Raw genomic sequence first — 21,588 nt, 5'->3', positions numbered from 1 at the left:
CATTTAGAAATATTTGTTCAACAGCAGCTTTCCCCACCACCACATGCTATGGTTTGTGCCTATGTTAAATGATTAAGGTTGTACAATGTTTTCATTTTAGCATACTAACTGAAACTTTTCTAAGATCCAAATGATTGTTAGCTTTCAAGATATTTTAGGTTGGCTACAAATCTAAAGAAGATAGAAGAAAACCTCTATATTTCAATGGACAAAAGTTCTGGCTGAGGAGAAAAAAGAAGGAATAATTGACAAATGATAAACACAGGAAAATGGTACATTTAGAATGAATAAAAAAAAATTAAAAACAACCTCATACTTACATACTCCATCATATTGCTAGTTTCACATTTCCTCTTAGTCAACTTCCAGTGCAAAGCAAGCTAAGAAAGTATAGTCTTGTTAAGAATTTTTATATTAACTTAAACTAATTACAACCTATACATTTGAATAAATCACTGAAAACAATCCAGGAAAAGTACAGGATACAAAACAGAGCACTTAAAAATACCTTGTAAAGAATATATATTAAAAATTGAGTATTAATTCTCTAATCCATTCCTTTGTGGCCTAAAAATTCCCATTTTGTATTTATTTTTCAATTTAATGCTGCAAATATATGAATGGGGCACTTATGTGCTTAAAATTTCTTACCTTGTGATATAATCTGTTATTTTCCCATTCTATTAACTTCTGAATTGATCTTCTGGTCTAAGAAAAATGATCAAGACTTTGTTACAAGATGACCTGAAGAGCTTTGTAAACTATGTGCATCTATATTTTTCTGCCTACTTGTAACATCCCATTACTATCTCCTTGTTTTTCTATTAGAAATGAGAAATAAGCAATATCAGTGGCAGAAAATGCTAAAAAGGAGTAAGATTTGGATGACTATTATAATAAGATTATCTACCTATCAATCAATCAATCAGATTTTTATATATGCTTTCTAAAATGAAATATGTATGAATTTCTTTGTGTTGTGAGGCCATCCACTGGACTACTGTGAAAACCTAAACTATATACTAAGTTGAGATTTTAGTAGTCCATTTATGAATTTAATCTAGATTTTCACATAACTGTCTTAGGATTACTTTAAATAATCATCTAATGCCAAGCTAATCTAATTTCTCATGGAAAGTTTTCCTACCACAGCTCCTGGCACAATACCTGTCATATAGCATTCAGTCAAGGTCTATAGGCTGAATAAAGAAAGCCAACATATATCAGAATTTCCACTGAAAAGAACATGTTAAAAACAGCCAGTGGAAAAACTTATACTTAGAAAAATATAAATCAGAGAAGCAGTAATGTAGCAAAGAGGGGGACAGAGACTGAGTTTCTTCATTTAGAATCTGTATATTTTGTAAGGAGTACATAATGTTAAAAAAGCTTTTCAAAACATTAAAATAAAAGATGAAACCTACCTAGCCCATCATGGACATTGCCAACACCAGTGTGCCCTACCTGAGAACTAATGGACCCACCCACTGGCCCACTGCAGACACTGCCAGCACCTACGTCCTCCCCCCAGGACCCCAGGGACTATCTGGCCTGGGAGCCTGAAGAGCAAACTTCTTGGCCCACTGGGACCTGCATGCCCTGAGGGAGGGCCTGAGGACTGGCCCACCCAGGGCCTGCTGCCACCACTTTTTACACCTGCATGGCCCACCCATGGTCCAAAGACTGACATACTCAGGGCAAGCCAATGCCAGTGCCCACATGCACTATCTAGGGGATTGAGGACCAGTCTACCTGGCACTGCTGTCCCAAACAAAGCCTTACCACAGCCTCCACAATCAACTGCAGCCTGAGCCACTAAGCAACTCAAAGACACTGCTGAAACTGATTACAGCTGAAGTAATCTAAGGAGATTACACTGTGCTGCCCATGCAGAACCAAAGCCAAAGCACCCTACCCAACCAACATTGTAGATACATCTACAGGAAAAACTCGTTCTTTATGGGAGCAACTCCATACAAATGAATGAAGTGGCAATTATAGCAGATGTGGATATCAATGTAAGGACAAAAAAAAAAAAAAAAAACCAACCTCCAAAAGGACACAATAATTTTCCAGCAACAGACTCCAAAGAAAATTAAATTTATGAAATTTCTGAAAAAGGCATTAAAAATGATCTTAAGAAAATTGAGAGGGAGGAGCCAAGATGGCCGAATAGAAACAGCTCTGGTCTACAGCTCCCAGTGTGAGTGACGCAGAAGACGGGTGATTTCTGCATTTCCAACTAAGGTACCGGGTTCATCTCACTGGGGAGGGCCAGAAAGTAGGTGCAGGACAGTGGGTGCAGCGCACCGTGTGCGAGCCGAAGCAGGGCGAGGCATCACCTCACCTGGGAAGCGCAAGGGGTCAGGGAATTCCCTTTCCTAGTCAAAGAAAGGGGTGACAGATGGCACCTGGAAAATCGGGTCACTCCCACCCACATACTGCGCTTTTCCAACGGGCTTAAAAAACAGCACACCAGGAGATTATATCCTGCACATGGCTCGGAGGGTCCTAGGCCCACAGGGTCTCACTCATTGCTAGCACAGCAGTCCGAGATCAAACTGTAAGGTGGCAGTGAGGCTGGGGGAGGGGTGCCTGCCATTGCTGAGTTAGTTGTTTGATTAGGTAAACAAAGCAGCCGGGAAGCTTGAACTGGGTGGAGCCCACCACAGCTCAAGGAGGCCTGCCTGCCTCTGTGGGCTCCACCTCTGGGGGCAGGGCACAGACAAACAAAAAGACAGCAGTAACCTCTGCAGACTTAAATGTCCCTCTCTGACAGCTTTGAAGAGAGTAGTGGTTCTCCCAGCACACAGCTTAAGATCTGAGAACGGGCAGACAGCCTCCTCAAGTGGGTCCCTGACCCCCGAGTAGCCTAACTGGGAGGCACCCCCCAGTAGGGGCGAACTGACACCTCACAGGGCCGGGTACTCCTCTGAGACAAAACTTCCAGAGGAATGATCAGGCAGCAGCACTTGCAGTTCACCAACATCTGCTGTTCTGCACCCACCCCTGCTGATACCCAGGCAAACAGGGTCTGGAGTGGACCTCTAGCAAACTCCAACAGACCTGCAGCTCAGGGTCCTATCTGTTAGAAGGAAAACTAACAAACAGAAAGGACATCCACACCAAAAACCCATCTGTACGTGACCATCATCAAAGACCAAAGGTAGATAAAACCACAAAGACGGGAAAAAAACAGAGCAGAAGAACTGGAAACTGTAAAAATCAGAGCACCTCTCCTCCTCCAAAGGAACGCAGCTCCTCACCAGCAATGGCACAAAGCTGAACAGAGAATGACTTTGACAAGTTGAGAGAAGAAGGCTTCAGATGATCAAACTACTCTGAGTTACCGGAGGAAATTCGAACCAATGGCAAAGAAGTTAAAAGCTTTGCAAAAAAATTAGACAAATGGATAACTAGAATAACCAATGCAGAGAAGTCCTTAAAAGACCTGATGGAGCTGAAAACCAAGGCACGAGAGCTACGTGACGAATGCAGAAGCCTCACTAGCCGATGCGATCAACTGGAAGAAAGAGTATCAGTGATGGAAGACGAAATGAATGAAATGAAGCGAGAAGAGAAGTTTAGAGAAAAAAGAATAAAAAGAAACGAACAAAGCCTCCAAGAAATATGGGACTATGTGAAAAGACCAAATCTACATCTGATTGGTGTACCTGAAAGTGACAGGGAGAATGGATCCAAGTTGGAAAACACTCTGCAGGATATTCTCCAGGAGAACTTCCCCAATCTAGCAAGGTAGGCCAACATTCAAATTCAGGAAATACAGAGAATGCCACAAAGATACTCCTCGAGAAGAGCAACTCCAAGACACATAATTGTCAGATTCACCAAAGTTGAAACGAAGGAAAAAATGTTAAGGGCAGCCAGAGAGAAAGGTCGGGTTACCCACAAACGGAAGCCCATCAGACTAACAGCTGATCTCTCAGCAGAAACTCTACAAGCCAGAAGAGAGTGGGGGCCAATATTCAGCATTCTTAAAGAAAAGAATTTTCAACCCAGAATTTCATATCTAGCCAAACTGAGCTTCATAAGTGAAGGAGAAATAAAATCCTTTACAGACAAGCAAATGCTGAGAGATTTTGTCACCACCAGGCCTGCCCTAAAAGAGCTCCTGAAGGAAGCACTAAACATGGAAAGGAACAACCGGTACCAGCCACTGCAAAAACATGCCAAATTGTAAAGCCCATTGAGGCTAGGAAGAAACTGCATCAACTAATGAGCAAAATAACCAGCTAACATCATAATGACAGGATCAAATTCACACATAACAATATTAACCTTAAATGTAAATGGGCTAAATGCTCCAATTAAAAGACACAGACTGGCAAATTGGATAAAGAGTCAAGACCCGTCAGTGTGCTGTATTCAGGAAACCCATCTCACGTGCAGAGACACACATAGGCTCAAAATAAAGGGATGGAGGAAGATCTACCAAGCAAATGGAAAACAAAAAAAGGCAGGGTTTGCAATCCTAGTCTCTGATAAAACAGACTTTAAACCAACAAAGATCAAAAGAGACAAAGAAGGCCATTACATTATGGGAAATGGATCAATTCAACAAGAAGAGCTAACTATCCTAAATATATATGCACCCAATACAGGAGCACCCAGATTCATAAATCAAGTCCTTAGTGACCTACAAAGAGACTTAGACTCCCAGACAATAATAATGGGAGACTTTAACACCCCAATGTCAACATTAGACAGATCAACGAGACAGAAAGTTAACAACGATACCCAGGAATTGAACTCAGCTCTGCACCAAGTGGACCTAATAGATATCTATAGAACTCTCCACCCCAAATCAACAGAATATACATTCTTCTCAGCACCACACCACACCTACTCCAAAACTGACCACACAGTTGGAAGTAAAGCACTCCTCAGCAAATGTAAAAGAATAGAAATTATAACAAACTGTCTCTCAGACCACAGTGCAATCAAACTAGAACTCAGGATTAAGAAACTCACTCAAAGCTGCTCAACTACATGGAAACTGAACAACCTGCTCCTGAATGACTACTGGGTACATAATGAAATGAAGGCAGAAATAAAGATGTTCTTTGAAACCAATGAGAACAAAGACACAACATACCAGAATCTCTGGGACACATTCAAAGCAGTGTGTAGAGGGAAATTTATAGCACTAAATGCCCACAAGAGAAAGCAGGAAAGATCCAAAATTGACACCCTAACATCACAATTAAAAGAACTAGAAAAGCAAGAGCAAACACATTCAAAAGCTAGCAGAAGGCAAGAAATAAATAAGATCAGAGCAGAACTGAAGGAAATAGAGACACAAAAAACCCTTCAAAAAAATCAATGAATCCAGGAGCTGGTTTTCTGAAAAGATCAACAAAATTGATAGACCGCTAGAAAGACTAATGAAAAAGAAAAGAGAGAAGAAACAAATAGATGCAATAAAAAATGATAAAGGGGATATCACCACCGATCCCACAGAAACACAAACTACCATCAGAGAATACTATAAACAGCTCTACACAAATAAACTAGAAAATCTAGAAGAAAGGGATAAATTCCTGGACACATACACCCTCCCAAGACTAAACCAGGAAGAAGTTGAATCTGAATAGACCAATAACAGGATCTGACATTGAGGCAACAATCAATAGCTTACCAACCAAAAAAAGTCCAGGACCAGATGGATTCACAGCCGAATTCTACCAGAGGTAGAAAGAGGAGCTGGTACCATTCCTTCTGAAACTATTCCAATCAATAGAAAAAGAGGGAATCCGCCCTAACTCATTTTATGAGGCCAGCATCATCCTGATACCAAAGCCTGGCAGAGACACAACCAAAAAAGAGAATTTTAGAACATCGATGCAAAAATCCTCAGTAAAATACTGGCAAACCGAATCCAGCAGCACATCAAAAAGCTTATCCACCATGATCAAGTCGGCTTCTTCCCTGGGATGCAAGGCTGGTTCAACATATGCAAATCAATAAATGTAATCCAGCATATAAACAGAACAAAAGACAAAAACTACATGATTATCTCAATAGATGCAGAAAAGGCCTTTGACAAAATTCAACAACCCTTCATGCTAAAAACTCTCAATAAATTAGGTATTGATGGGACGTATTTCAAAATAATAAGAGGTATCTATGACAAACCCACAGCCAATATCATACTGAATGGGCAAAAACTGGAAGCATTCCCTTTGAAAACTGGCACAAGACAGGGATGCCCTCTCTCACCACTCCTATTCAACATAGTGTTGGAAGTTCTGGCCAGGGCAATCAGGCAGGAGAAGGAAATAAAGGGTATTCAATTAGGAAAAGAGGAAGTCAAATTGTCCCTGTTTGCAGACGACATGATTGTTTATCTAGAAAACCCCATCGTCTCAGCCCAAAATCTCCTTAAGCTGATAAGCAACTTCAGCAAAGTCTCAGGATACAAAATCAATGTACAAAAATCACAAGCATTCCTATACACCAACAACAGACAAACAGAGAGCCAAATCATGAGTGAACTCCCATTCACAATTGCTTCAAAGAGAATAAAATACCTAGGAATCCAACTTACAAGGGATGTGAAGGACCTCTTCAAGGAGAACTACAAACCACTGCTCAAGGAAATAAAAGAGGATACAAACAAATGGAAGAACATTCCATGCTCATGGGTAGGAAGAATCAATATCGTGAAAATGGCCATACTGCCCAAGGTAATTTACAGATTCAATGCCATCCCCATCAAGCTACCAATGACTTTCTTCACAGAATTGGAAAAAACTACTTTAAAGTTCATATGGAACCAAAAAAGAGCCCGCATCGCCAAGTCAATCCTAAGCCAAAAGAACAAAGCTGGAGGCATCACACTACCTGACTTCAAACTATACTACAAGGCTACAGTAACCAAAACAGCATGGTACTGGTACCAAAACAGAGATATAGATCAATGGAACAGAACAGAGCCCTCAGAAATAACACCACTTACCTACAACTATCTGATCTTTGACAAACCTGAGAAAAAGAAGCAACGGGGAAAGGATTCCCTATTTAATAAATGGTGCTGGGAAAACTGGCTAGCCATATGTAGAAAGCTGAAACTGGATCCCTTCCTTACACCTTATACAAAAATCAATTCAAGATGGATTAAAGATTTAAACGTTAGACCTAAAACCATAAAAACCCTAGAAGAAAACCTAGGCATTACCATTCAGGACATAGGCGTGGGCAAGGACTTCATGTCCAAAACACCAAAAGCAATGGCAACAAAAGCCAAAATTGACAAATGGGATCTAATTAAACTAAAGAGCTTCTGCACAGCAAAAGAAACTACCATCAGAGTGAACAGGCAACCTACAGCATGGGAGAAAATTTTCGCAACCTACTCATCTGACAAAGGGCTAATATCCAGAATCTACAATGAACTCAAACAAATTTACAAGAAAAAAACAAACAACCCCATCAAAAAGTGGGCGACGGACATGAACAGACACTTCTCAAAAGAAGACATTTATGCAGCCAAAAAACACATGAAAAAATGCTCATCATCACTGGCCATCAGAGAAATGCAAATCAAAACCACTATGAGATATCATCTCACACCAGTTAGAATGGCAATCATTCAAAAGTCAGGAAACAACAGGTGCTGGAGAGGATGTGGAGAAATAGGAACACTTTTACACTGTTGGTGGGAATGTAAACTAGTTCAACCATTGTGGAAGTCAGTGTGGCGATTCCTCAGGGATCTAGAACTAGAAATACCATTTGACCCAGCCATCCCATTACTGGGTATATACCCAAATGACTATAAATCATGCTGCTATAAAGACACATGCACACGTATGTTTATTGCGGCATTATTCACAATAGCAGACTTGGAACCAACCCAAATGTCCAACAATGATAGACTGGATTAAGAAAATGTGGCACATATACACCATGGAATACTATGCAGCCATAAAAAATGATGAGTTCATGTCCTTTGTAGGGATATGGATGAAACTGGAAACCATCATTCTCAGTAAACTATCGCAAGAACAAAAAACCAAACACCGCATATTCTCACTCATAGGTGGGAATTGAACAATGAGATCACATGGGCACAGGAAGGGGAATATCACACTCTGGGGACTGTTGTGGGGTGGGGGGAGGGGGGAGGGATAGCATTGGGAGATATACCTAATGCTAGATGACGAGTTAGTGGGTGCAGCGCACCAGCATGGCACATGTATACATATGTAACTAACCTGCACAATGTGCACATGTACCCTAAAACTTAAAGTATAATAAAAAAAAAAGTAAAAAAAAAAAAAAAAAAAAAGAGCATCAACATATGATAATAGGAGTACCAGAAGGAGAAGAGATAATTTAAAAAAAAAATTGAAGAAATAATGACTGGAATCTTCCAAATTGGCTGAAAATATTAATCTGCACATCCAAGAAGCTCCATAAACTCCAAGTATCAATGGTGAGCAGAAGAGGAGCAGGGAATGATGAAAGACCACACATTCTCCAAAAGTCAGTAAGCACTGTCTGCAGATGGAACATTCATATTTTCACATAGTATAAGTCATATGATCTTTGATCCTCCATGTATTGCTATCCAGCCATTTACTTTAGAATGTCAGCCTTTATACTGATATCACACACATGTTGTAAAATGTAGTGAAGATAAACGGGTGAAGTTAAACTTAAAAAAAAAAACAAAAACAAAAACAAAAAAAAACTCTCAATAAATTAGGTATTGATGGGACATATCTCAAAATAGTAAGAGCTATCTATGACAAACCCACAACCAAAATCATACTGAATGGGCAAAAACTGGAAGCATTCCCTTTGAAAATGGGCAGAAGACAGGGATGCCCTCTCTCACTATTCCTATTCAACATAGTGTTGGAAGTTCTGGCCAGGGCAATTAGTCAGGAGAAGGAAATAAAGGGTATTCAATTAGGAAAAGAGGAAGCCAAATTGTCCCTGTTTGCAGATGACATGATTGTATATCTAGAAAACCACATCGTCTCAGCCCAAAATCTCCTCAAGCTGATAAGCAACTTCAGCAAAGTCTCAGGATACAAAATCAACGTACAAAAATCACAAGCATTCTTATACACCAATAATAGACAAACAGAGAGCCAAATCATGAGTAAACTCCCATTCACAATTGCTTCAAAGAGAATAAAATACCTAGGAATCCAACTTACAAGGGAAGTGAAGGACCTATTCAAGGAGACCTACAAACTACTGCTTAATGAAATAAAAGAGGATACAAACAAATGGAAGAACATTCCATGCTCATGGGTAGGAAGAATCAGTATCGTGAAAATGGCCATACTGCCCAAGGTAATTTATAGATTCAATGCCATCCCCATCAAGTTACCAAGGACTTTCTTCACAGAATTGGAAAAAACTACTTTAAAGTTCATATGGAACCAAAAAAGAGCCCGCATCGCCACGTCAATCCTAAGCCAAAAGAACAAAGCTGGAGGCATCATGCTACCTGACTTCAAACTATACTACAAGGCTACAGTAACCAAAACAGCATGGTACTGGTACCAAAACAGAGATATAGATCAATGTAAAAGAAAAGAGCCCTCAGAAATAATGCCGCATATCTCCAACTATCTGAGAAAAACAAACAATGGGGAAAGGATTTCCTATTTAATAAATGGTGCTGGGAAAACTGGCTAGCCATATGTAGAAAGCTGAAACTGGGTGCCTTCCTTACACCTTATACAAAAATTAATTCAAGATGGATTAAAGACTTACATGTTAGACCTAAAACCATAGAAACCCTAGAAGAAAACCTAGGGAATACCATTCAGGACATAGGCATGGGCAAGGACTTCAAGAAAAAACAAACCACATCAAAAAGTGCGCGAAGGACATGAACAGACATTTCTCAAAAGAAGACATTTATGCAGCCAAAAAACACATGAAAAAATGCTCATCATCACTGGCCATCAGAGAAATGCAAATCAAAACCACAATGAGATACCGTCTCACGCCAGTTAGAATGGTGATCATTAAAAAGTCAGGAAACAACAGGTGCTGGAGAGGATGTGGAGAAATAGGAACACTTTTACACTGTTGGTGGGACTGTAAACTAGTTCAACCATTGTGGAAGTCAGTGTGGCGATTCCTCGGGGATCTAGAACTAGAAATACCATTTGACCCAGCCTTCCCATTACTGGGTATATACCCAAAGGATTATAAATCATGCTGCTATAAAGACACATGCACACGTATGTTTATAGTGGCACTATTCACAATAGCAAAGACTTGGAACCAACCCAAATGTCCAACAACAATAGACTGGATTAAGAAAATGTGGCATATATACACCATGGAATACTATGCAGCCATAAAAAATGATGAGTTCATGTCCTATGTAGGGACATGGATGAAACCGGAAACCATCATTCTCAGCAAACTATCGCAAGGAGAAAAAACCAAACACCGCATGTTCTCACTCATAGGTGGGAATTGAACAATGAGAACACGTGGACACAGGAAGGGGAACATCACACACCGGGGACTGTTGTGGGGTGTGGGAGAGGGGAGGGATAGCATTAGGAGATATACCTAAAGGTAAATGATGAGTTAATGGGTGCAGCACACCAACATGGCACATGTATACATATGTAACAAACCTGCATGTTGTGCACATGTACCCTAAAACTTAAAGTACAATAATAATAAAATTAAAAAAAAGAACAAGCACAAAAAATAAAAATAAATAAATACTAATAGAAAAAGGAAACTGAGATATAAGATAACAAACAAGATTTAAAACTCAGGAAAGCAATTAAAAATCTAGATGAGAAATCCAACAAAGATATCATTAAAAAGAACAAAACAGAAATTCTAGAACTGAAGAATTCAATGAATGACATTAAAGATACAATAGAGAGCTTCAACAATAGACTAGACAGGCAAAATACAATTTCTGAACTTGAAGACAAATCTTTTGAAATAACCTAGGCAGGAAAAACAAGATAAAAGGAAAAAGAATAAAGAAAGCCTTTGTGACACCATCAAGCAAACAAATTTTTGACGTGTGGGAGTTCTAGAAGAGAAGAGATGGATGAAAATCGTATTCAATGAAATAATAACTGAAAACTTCCCAAGTCTTGGGAGAGATATAGACATCCAAATACAGAAAGCTCAAAGACTCCAAAAGAGATTCAACTGAAAAGGTCGTCTTCAAGGCACATCATAGTCAAACTGTCAAAGTCAGAATCAGAATTCTAAAAACAGCAAGAGAAATGCAGCAAGTCACATATAAGGGAATTCACATCAACTAACAGGAGATTTCTCAGCAGAAACCTTGCAGGCCAGGAGATACTAGACAGATCATCTGAACAGAGAAACATCATGAGACTTAAACTGCACTATAAAACTGCACTTAAAAAACAAACATCAGACTTAAACTGCACTATAGACCAAATAGACCTAATAGACATTTACAAAACATTTCATCCAACAATTGCAGGATACACATTCTTCTCATCAGCACATGGAACATTTTCCATGACAAAAAACATGTTAAGTAAAAAACTGTCTCAAATGTAAGAAAATCAAAATCATATCAAGTATCTTCTCAGACCACCACAGAATAAAACCAGAAATCAATAACAGGAGGAAATTTGGAAACTGTACCAATACATGGAAATTAAATAATGTGCTCCTGAAAGACCACTAGGTCAATAAAGAAATTAAGGAGAAAATAAGTTTCCAAAAACAAATAAAAAGGAAAAACATACCAAAACCTGTAAGATACAGCAAAAGCAATACTAAGAAGTTTATAGCAATAAATGCCTACATCAAAACAGTAGATTTGAAAGAAAGAATATAAGATAGAAAGAAATATAAGAAAGAATAGAAGAAAGAAAGAAAGAATATAATGATGCACCTCAAGGAACTAGAAAAGCAAGAACCAACCAAACCTAAAATTAGTCTACTAATTTTAGTAGAAAAAATAATATAGATCAAAGCAGAAAAAAATAGAGACTAAAAAATATGAAAGATAAATGAAAGAAAAAGTTGGTTCTTAAAAAGATAAAGTAGACAAACCATCAGCTAGACTAAGAGAAAAAGAGAAAAGCCAAATAAAGGGGAGGGCCAAGATGGCCGATTAGAAGCAGCTGTGGTCCACCACTCTCAAGGAGAGGAATGAAAGGGGTGAGTGAATATAGCACCTTCAACTGAAATATCTAGGTTCTCACGTTGGGACTGATTAGAGAAATAACTCGACACACAGAGAACAAAAGCAGGGTGGGGCAATGGCCCACCTGGGAGTGACATGGAGCCAAGAGAAACCCCACCCCCAGCCAAAGGAAACAGTGAGTGACTGTGTGACCCTGGGAAACCATGCTTCTCTCACGGATCTTTGCAACCCACAGGTCAGGAGATCTCCTTGTGAGCCCATGCCACCAGAGCCTTGGGTCCGACACAGAGCTGTATGGAGTCTTGCAGAGTGGCTGCTCCGGCATGCACAAAGACCCAAGAGCTTTGCATACTCTGACCCGGAGATCCCCAATGAATGTGTCTGCAACTCAGGCAAGACAGGAGGTCTGCATATATGCCTAGGAAGGGGGTAGAGTCCAGGGAGCCGAGCAGCATGTTCTGCAGGCCCCATTTCCACCTCACTTCACAAGATAATAACCACTGGCTTGGAATCCTAGTCAGCCTCAGGCAACAGGGAGAGGGATAGGTGCCATCTCTGCCATTTGGTCGACTCAGCTGTTCTAGCCTGTGGGCTTTGTAGAGTCCAAATGGTCTGGAGGAGAAAGGGGTTCCCCAGCAACGCAGCACAGTGGCTTGGCCAGATTGTCACCAGACTGCTTCTTTAAGTGGGACCAAATCCATTCTTCCACACTGGGCAGGACCTCCCAGGCGGATCCTCCAGCCACGCCTGCAGGCAACTATTAGGGATAGAGCTCTGATCTCTCCCTGAGACATAGTGTGGTGGGGGGTGGGCAGGGGGTGGAGGAGGAGGGTCACCACCTGGGTTGATTGGACAGCTCAGCAGTTCCACCATGTGGGCTTAGAGAGTCCAAACAATTCAGATGAGGAAGGGTCCCCTGAGTAATGCAACATAGTGGCTTTGCCAGATTGTAGCCAGACTGCTTCTTTAAGCAGGGCACTGATCCATTCCTCCTCACTGGGCAGAACCTCCCAGCAGGACCTTTCAGCCATGCCTGCTGGAACCTATTAGGGACAGAGCTCTGATCTCTCCCTGGGATGGAGTGCCCGGGAGAGAGGAAAGCCACCACTTGGGTTGGTTGGTCACTCAGCTGTTCCAGCCTGCTAGCTTTGGAGAGTCCAAGCGCACAGGGGCAGACGTGATTCCCCACTATGACACAGCTGTTCTGTTAAGGCATGACCAGACTGCTTCTTTAAGTGGGACCCTGATCCACTCCTCCTCCTGAGGTGCGTCCTCCCAGCTGGAACTTCTGGCCACCCCTCCCCACCTCTCCCTGGGATGGAATGCCTGAGGGGCGAGGCAGGCTGCCAACTTGGCTGTTTGGGCTTATCAGCTAGTCTAGCCTGTGGTCCTCGAAAAGCCCAAACTGACCGGGGGCTGAAGGGATCACCAACACAGCACAGCTGCTCTGCCAAAATGCAGCCAGAATGCTTAAGTAGGTGCCTGATCTTGTTCCTCCTGACTGGGAGAGACCACCAAACGGGTCTCCAGTCACCTCCTACAGACATGTTCAGGCTGGCAAAAGGTCAGTACTGCCCTGGAATGGAGCTTCCAGAGGAATAGGCTGACTGCCATCTTTTCTGTTTTGCAGTATTCACTAGTGATACCTCCAGGTATGAGAAAACTGAGGCAACTAGGGTCTAGAGCGGACCCCCAGCAAACTGCAGCAGCCCTATGGAACAGAGGCCAGACTGTCAGAAGAAAAACAGAGAGAAAACAACAATAAAAAAACACAAAAACCCCATCCAAATGTCAGCAACCTCAAAAATCAAAGGTAGATAATCCCACAAGGATGAGAAAGAACAAAAAAATGCTAAAAACTAAAAAATCCAGAGTGCCCCTGTTCCTCCAAATAACCACAACACTTCTCCAGCAAGGGCTCAGAACTGGACTGAGGCTGACATAGCTGAAATGACAGAAGTAGGCTTCAGAAGGTGGGTAATAATGAAATTTGCTAAGCTAAAGGAGCATGTTGTAACCCAATGCCAAGAAGCTAAGAATCATGATAAAACAATACAGGAGCTGACAGCCAAAATAGCCAGTTTAGAGAGGAAAATAACTGACATGTTAGACCTGAAAAATATACAAGAACTTCACAACAGAATCACAAGTATTAATGGCAAAGTAGACCAAACAAAGGAAAGAATGTCACAGCTGGAAGACTATCTTTCTGAAATAAGCCAGGCAGATGACAATACAGATAAAAGAATGAAAAGGAATGAACAAAACCTCTGAGAAATATGGAATTATGTAAAGCGACCAAATCTATGACTGATTGGGGTACCTGAAAGAAACTGGGAGAATGGAACCAAGTTGGAAAACATACTTGAGGATATCATCCAAGAGCACTTCCCCAAACTAGCTAGACAGGCTAACATTCAAATTCAAGAAATGCAGAGAAACCCAGTAAGATACTCCACGAGATCATCCCCAATGCATGATCATCAGATTCTCCAAGGTTGAAATGAGAGAAAAAATGTTAAGGGTAGCCAGAGAGAAAGGCCAAGTCACATACAAGGGGAAGGCTAAGAGCAGTCTTCCATGAGACTAAGAGCAGACCTCTCAGTGAAAAACCTTACAAGCCAGAAGAAATCAGGGGTCAATATTCAACATTCTTAAAGAAAAGAATTTCCAACCCCCAAATTCATGTCCAGCCAAACTAAGCTTCATAAGCAAAAGGGAAATAAAATCCTTTTCAGACAAGCAGATGCTGAGGGAATTTGTTACCTCCAGACTTCCCCTGCAAGAGCTCCTGAAGAAAGCACTAAATATGGAAAGGAAAAACTGTCATCAGCCACTACAAAAACATACTTAAGTACATAGACCAGTGACACAATGAAGCAATCACATAAACAAGTTTGCAAAATAACCAGCTAACATCATGATGAAAAAAATCAAATCCATACATAATAACACTAACCTTAAATGTAAATGGCTAAATGCCCCAATTAAAGGACACAGAATGACAAGCTGGATAAAGAACAAAGACATATTGGTATGCTGTCTTCAAAAGACCCATCCTACATGCAAAGACAAAAATATGCTAAAAATAAAGGGATGGAAGAAAATTTACTAAGCAAATGAAAAGCAGAAAAAAGCAGGGGTTGCTATCCTAGTTTCTGAAAAAACAGATTTTAAACCAACAAAGATCAAAAAAGACAAAGGAGGGCATTACATAATGGTAAAGGGTTTAATTCAACAAGAAGAGCTAACTACCTAAATATATATGCAACCAATACACTAGCACCCATATTCATAAAGCAAGTTTTTAGAGACTTTCAAAATGCTTAGACTCCCACACAATAATAGTGAAAGACTTTAACACCCCACTGGCACTATTAGACAGATCATTGAGATAGAAGATTAACAGATATTCAGGACTTAAACTCACCTCTGGATCAAGTGGACCTGATAGATATCTAATAACTTTCCACCCCCAAAACAACAGAATATACATTTTTCTCATCGCCACATGGTATTTACTCTAAAATTGATCACATAATTGGAAGTAAAACACTCCTCAGCAAATGCAAAGAACAGAAATCATAATAGTCTCTCAGAGCACAGAACAATCAAATTAGAACACAAGATTAAGAAATTCACTCAAAACCACTGTGAGGGTTATTACTGAGTGTCAACTTCGTTGGACTGAAGGATACAAAGTATTGATCCTGGGTGTGACTGTGATGGTGTTGCCAAAAGAGGTTAACATTTGAGTCAGTGGGCTGGGGAAGGCAGATCCACCCTTAATCTGGTGGGCACAATCTAATCAGCTGCCAATAAATTTAAAGCAGGCAGAAAAATGTGAAAAGGATAGACTGGCCTAGCCTCCCAGCCTACATCTTTCTCCCATGCTGGATGCTTCCTACCCTTGAACATTGGACTCCAAGTTCTTCTGTTTTGGGACTTGGATGGTCTCTCCTTCCTCCTCACCTTGCAGACAGCCTATTGTGGGACCTTGTGATTGTGTAAGTTAATACATAATAAACTCCCCAATACAATCACACAACTGCATCGAAACTGAACAATGTGCTCCTAAATGACTCTTGGGTACATAAAGAAATTAAGGCAGATGTAGGAGATTGGTTATGGTGGTGGGAGAAATTATAGGAAAAATGCAAACCTTCTTGGAAGGCCAGGAGGTTTTGCAAAAGCTTCGAAAGATAATTTGGTTGAAGGCAGCCAAATTCTCTTATCCAGAGCCTGAGAGCAAATAGTATATAACAAGGAAGTGTAAAGGAATTGATCTAGATAGGTTAGTTTACTTAGGCCTCAGAACCTGGCCTTTAATCATTTGTTTGCAGGACTGCTCTCTCCAGGGGGGCGACCATGTTAATTACCCACAAGTGTGTTGACTCAAAGCCTTTGTCATTAAATCTGTACTAAATAAATCCCTGCAGCACTGGCTTGTCAGGGCCGTGGCTGTTGGGACTCTTTATGATGCCCTCCTTGGTGTCTGTGGGTGCCCCAGTCCCCTAGCCATGCGACCAGGCAAAAAACCTGTGTCTGCGTACATTTTTTCATCTGTCACTCTGCCACGGTCTGCTGGTCAGACCCGGCAGCTGGTGCCCTGTGTGAGAAATAGCTGCAATGGGTCGCAACGGAACCCTTGAAAACGAAGATGAAGAGACTGCACAGTCAGTAAGTCACTGGTGCCTGCTCGGGGTTTGCAAGTTTGAGGACGTTGTTCAGGCTAGGGTTTCATCATGGGACAACAGTTATCAGCTCAACAGCAACAGTATATAAAAGTATTGAAACAGCTGCTTAAAGCTAGTGGAGCCTCGGTTTTGCAGGCTCAATTAAGGAACCTAATGCAAACTTTTGTTTCCCATAACCCATGATTCCTGGAAGAAGGTATGGTAGATGTAGAGCTCTGGGAACAAGTGAAGAGAAATCTTCAAGAACATCATGTACAAGGGCAATGGGTCCCAGTAACATCTCTAACAGTATGGGCTTTAGTAAGGGCTGCTTTGGTCCCACTATACACAGAAGAGCCTAAAAGGGGGAGGGAAGAGGAACCATCACCTACCTTTCCACCTCCACCTCCCTCAGCCTTGCCGTTTCTGGGCAAAAATAACAAAGAGGAAACGGAGGTTTTGCCTGAGCCCCGTCCTCCAATAAATTGGAAAAAAGACAAGGGATACACTGCAGCTATGGGACCCTGTCTTAGGCAAGTGGCATTAGAAGGGGAGCTCTTGGCCTGCCTGTTAATGCAAAATTGACAAGGCAATCAGGTATATGAACCCATTTCTTTTAACGTTTATAAAAAGATAAAAAGCATTAAAGCAAATGGAGTTGCTAGCCCATTTATGAAAGGAATAATTGAAGCCATGGCAGACAACTTCTGTATGACCCCATGGGACTAGTCAGTGCTAGCTAAAACAACTTTGGAGCCCAGCCAATACCTCCTCTGGAGGGCAGAATATGATGAGTTGTGCGAACAACAAGCCAACCAGAATCAAGTGGCCAGGCGAGACACAACCACTGCTATGCTCCAGGGGAGGGGGTCCCCATTCGATGAACAACAACAACTAAATTTTGATCCCCAGGTCTATACACAAGTGTCTTTGTGTGATCTCAGGGCTTGGGACTGAATTCCCCAAAGTGGAGTTCAACAGGGATCTTTTGTAAATGTTCGACAAGGGCCTCAGGAGCCATTTGTTGAATTTATCAATTGGTTAACCCAGGCAATTAAGAGACAAATTAGTCACACCCAGGCCACTAGTATCTTATTGTTGCAACTGGCTTATGAAAATGCTAACATCAACTGCCAGCAAGCAAGGCAGGCAATCAGAGGAAAGGCAGCCACAGTTGGGGAACTTATACGAGCATGTCAACTGGTGGGGACTAAAACACACAAAGCAAAATATTGGCTATGGCATTAAGGCCTCCTGAAGTGAAAAGTGAGAGGAACCCAAATTGTTTTCTACGTGGAGAGCCAGGTCATATGAAGTGGGAATGCCCCCCAATAATAGAGACTAAGGTAACTCAGGAAAACAACCCCTTTCTATATGCCCCGATGCAAAAAGGGAAACATTGGGCAAATCAATGCAGGTCCAAATTGATAAAAACAGCAACCCCATAAGTAATCAGGTGGGAAACTTCATGAGGGACTGGTCCCAGGCCCTGTTCTAAATTGGAGCAATGCCAGTGGCTTTCCTCGGTCAGATGAAAAGCCCACAGTCCTCTCTCTCAGAGCTGCCACCACTGGGAGCACAGGACTGGACTTACTCTGCCCCAAAGAATCAGGGCTAAAAGAAGGAGAAGACCCTAAAAGGGTTGCAACTGGGATCTGGGGCCCCTGCCTCCAGGAACAGTGGGATTAGTCCTAGGGCGATTAAGTCTATCCAGTAAAGGAATTAATGTGCTTACTGGGGTAGTGATTATCAAGGTGAGATACTAGTTATGATGGAATGTAAAGGTCTGCATATTCTTCCCCCTGGATCAAAGATAGCTCAGTTAATACTTTACCGTACTGGGTCCCCAATGCCCAGGGAAAAGAAAGGGGAAAGGGAAGTTTTGGAAGCACGGGAGCCACAGGAGTATATCTGAACCAATTAATCACTGATCAGAGACGCATGATTACCTTAAAACTTGGAAATAAAAATTTTTCTGGCTTATTGGACACAGGGGCGGACATTTCGATAATTAGTCATCAAAACTGGACAGAAACTTGGCCTTGGGTCACTCAGAAACAAAAAATTGTCAGCGTCAGGGAAGCACACACAGCCAAGCAGAGCACATGCCCCCTAACATGTTGCAATTCAGAGGGAAGAAAGGCACTTATACAACCTCTAATCATGCCCATCCCTGTTAATCTTTGGGGAACGAGACCTATTAGCCCAATGGGGGAGTCACTCTGCAGACCCCTTTCTAATAAAGGGCACTGTTATTATCCTTCCCCTACCCCTGACATGGCTCTCTCAAGATCCAATTTGGGTAGCACAGTGGCTTTTAAAGGGAGAAAAATTACAAAGAGCCCATGAATTAGTTGAGCAATTAAAAGCCGGCCACATAGAACAATCAAAAAGCCCTTGGAATTCGCCCATTTTCGTCATTCCCCAAAAGTCTGGTAAATGGAGACTTTTGCATGACCTATGGGCTATCAATGCTAATTTGCAACCTATGGGACCCCTTCAACAGGGCCTCCCTTCCCCCATGGTGATTCCTCAAGATTGGCCTTAGTTGTTATTGACTTAAAAGACTGTTTTTATACTATTCCCGTTGCAGAACAGGACAGAGAAAAATTTCTGTTTACAATACCAGCTATCAATAATGAAAGGCCAGCTCGCCAATTTCACTGGAAAGTGCTTCTTCAAGGAATGCTGAACAGTCCTACCACGTGTCAGTATCATGTAAATCAAGCTTTGATCCCCAATAGAAAATAATTTCCTAATTGCACAATTATTCATTTTATGGATGATATTCTACTAGCAGCCCCAATGAGCCAGTATTTTTAAGTTTATACGCCCCTGTTGTAAAGAATACAGTTAAGAGGTTTAATCATAGCACCTGAAAAACTACAAATGTTCTCTCCTTGGAAATATCTCAGGTACATACTAACTTCCTGGTCAGTAAGACCTCAGAAGAGTTAAATTAAATACTAGCAACTTGCACATCTTAAATGATTATCAGAAATTACTAGGCGATATTAACTGACTTCACCTCATCTTGGGCAAAACTACTGATAAGTTACAAAACCTGTTTTCTATCTTAAAGGGTGATGCTTCCCTAGACTCTCCAAGGTATTTAACTCCTGCAGCAAAAAGGGAAATAGAAGAAATAGAGCAAGCTATTTCTCAGAGGCAACTAGATCGCATAAGATCCACAATATTCAGTTCAGTTGTTTGTTTTTCCCACTAAACATTCCCCAATAGGGTTAACAGGACAGATGCCCCCAGGGCTGAGCTTTCTAGAACAGGTTTTTTTGCTCACTACTGGGACTAAAACACTCTCTCCCTATATCCAAATAGTTAGTAAAGTCATCCATTCAGGTGGCAGACAATGCAATCAGTTGCTAGGTTATGACCCTGATGTCATCAGAATTCCTTTAAGTAAAAAGCAATTCGAAGCAGTATTGCCATTATCTTCAGACCTGCAAATAGCACTTTCTGATTACCAGGCCATATAGAGCATGCCCTTCCTGCTGATAAACTACTTCAGTTCTTACCTCATACTTCTTTTTTTTAATTGTTTATTTATTTTTATTTATTTATTTATTTTTATTTTTTTATTTTTTATTATTATACTTTAAGTTTTAGGGTACATGTGCACAATGTGCAGGTTAGTTACATATGTATACATGTGCCATGCTGGTGCGCTGAACCCACTAACTCATCATCTAGCATACTTCTGTGGTTTTGCCTACAAAAATATTTCACTCCCCCATACCTAACGCTTTAACACTGTTTACGAATGACTCTGGTAAACATGGAAAAGTGGCTGTTTGGTGGAGACCGCATAATTCCCTCACTCATTCTGGATTTACTAGCACTCAGAGCTGAAGTTGGAGCCCTGGAAACTTTTTCTGCTCAGCCCATCAATATTGTTAGTGACTCTGCTTATTCTGTTTATTTACTGCAGAACCTTGAAACAGCCCTCATGAAGTCCACTCTGGAGCCCACTCTGTGTGCGCTTTTTCTTCGACCTCAGCAACTGCTAGATCAATGTACACATCCAAATATCACATATTTGAGCCCACAGCTCACTGCCTGGCCCATTGGCTAATGGCAATGATCAAGCAGACTTACAAGTTATGACATCACTGCTTGATCAAGCCACCCAATTGCATCAATTTTTCCACCAAAATTGGAGAAACTTAACAATTTCAACTTACCCAGAGACTAGCTAAATAAATTATCCTGCAATGCCCAGATTGCCAGCTCACAGGCATGTCCCCTCCTTCAAGAGGTGTTAACCCTAGAGGACTAAAACCTAATCAGTTATGGCAAACAGATGTTACACACATCCCTGAATTTGGAAAACTAAGATATGTACATGTATCTGTTGATACCGATTCTCACTTAATTAGCACTCATGCCTTTCCTGGAGAGTCCACCTGACACGTCATTAAACATCTTCTTTTAACTTTTGCCTTTATGGGGCAGCCCACAAAAATTAAAACTGACAATGGTATGGCTTATGCCAGCTCACAATTTCAACAATTTTGTCACACATGGAACATCCAACATTCCACAAGCATCCTGTATAACCCCCAAGGACAGGCCATAGTAGAACGTACCCACGCCACCCTTAAAAATATGCTCAAAAAACAAAAAAGGAGGACTATGAGTAAGGACCCTGCAACACCACTAGCACAAGCCTTATTTACCCTTGATTTCTTAAATTTAAATGATAAATTTCAATCAGCTGTAGAAAAGCACTTTGCTAAA

The 21,588-nt window shown here is 41.2% G+C and overlaps 1 protein-coding gene across 4 annotated transcripts in view; it reads right to left on the bottom strand.

Moving 5' to 3' along the window:
- Positions 1-21,588, bottom strand: part of CHIC1 (cysteine rich hydrophobic domain 1) — a 115,991-nt gene that overhangs the window by 7,085 nt on the left and 87,318 nt on the right. For 2 of the 4 annotated variants that reach the window (XR_004668934.3, XM_003824385.5), the window contains 2 exons: positions 652-708; positions 321-380 (listed from right to left, as the gene is read on the bottom strand). Coding sequence is in view for 3 of the 4 variants with exons in the window: in XM_003824385.5 (XP_003824433.1) it covers positions 321-380; positions 652-708 (117 nt within the window). In the remaining variant the exon portion in view is untranslated. The remainder of the gene's footprint in view (positions 1-320; positions 381-651; positions 709-21,588) is intronic. The other 2 variants (XM_034950613.3, XM_003824386.5) reach the window with 1 other exon arrangement.

This window comes from Pan paniscus, chromosome X (assembly GCF_029289425.2).
Source record: "Pan paniscus chromosome X, NHGRI_mPanPan1-v2.0_pri, whole genome shotgun sequence".
Classification (NCBI taxonomy): domain Eukaryota; kingdom Metazoa; phylum Chordata; class Mammalia; order Primates; family Hominidae; genus Pan; species Pan paniscus.
Note: the sequence above shows the minus strand (reverse complement) of the source record. Positions and strands in the feature narration are given on the sequence as shown.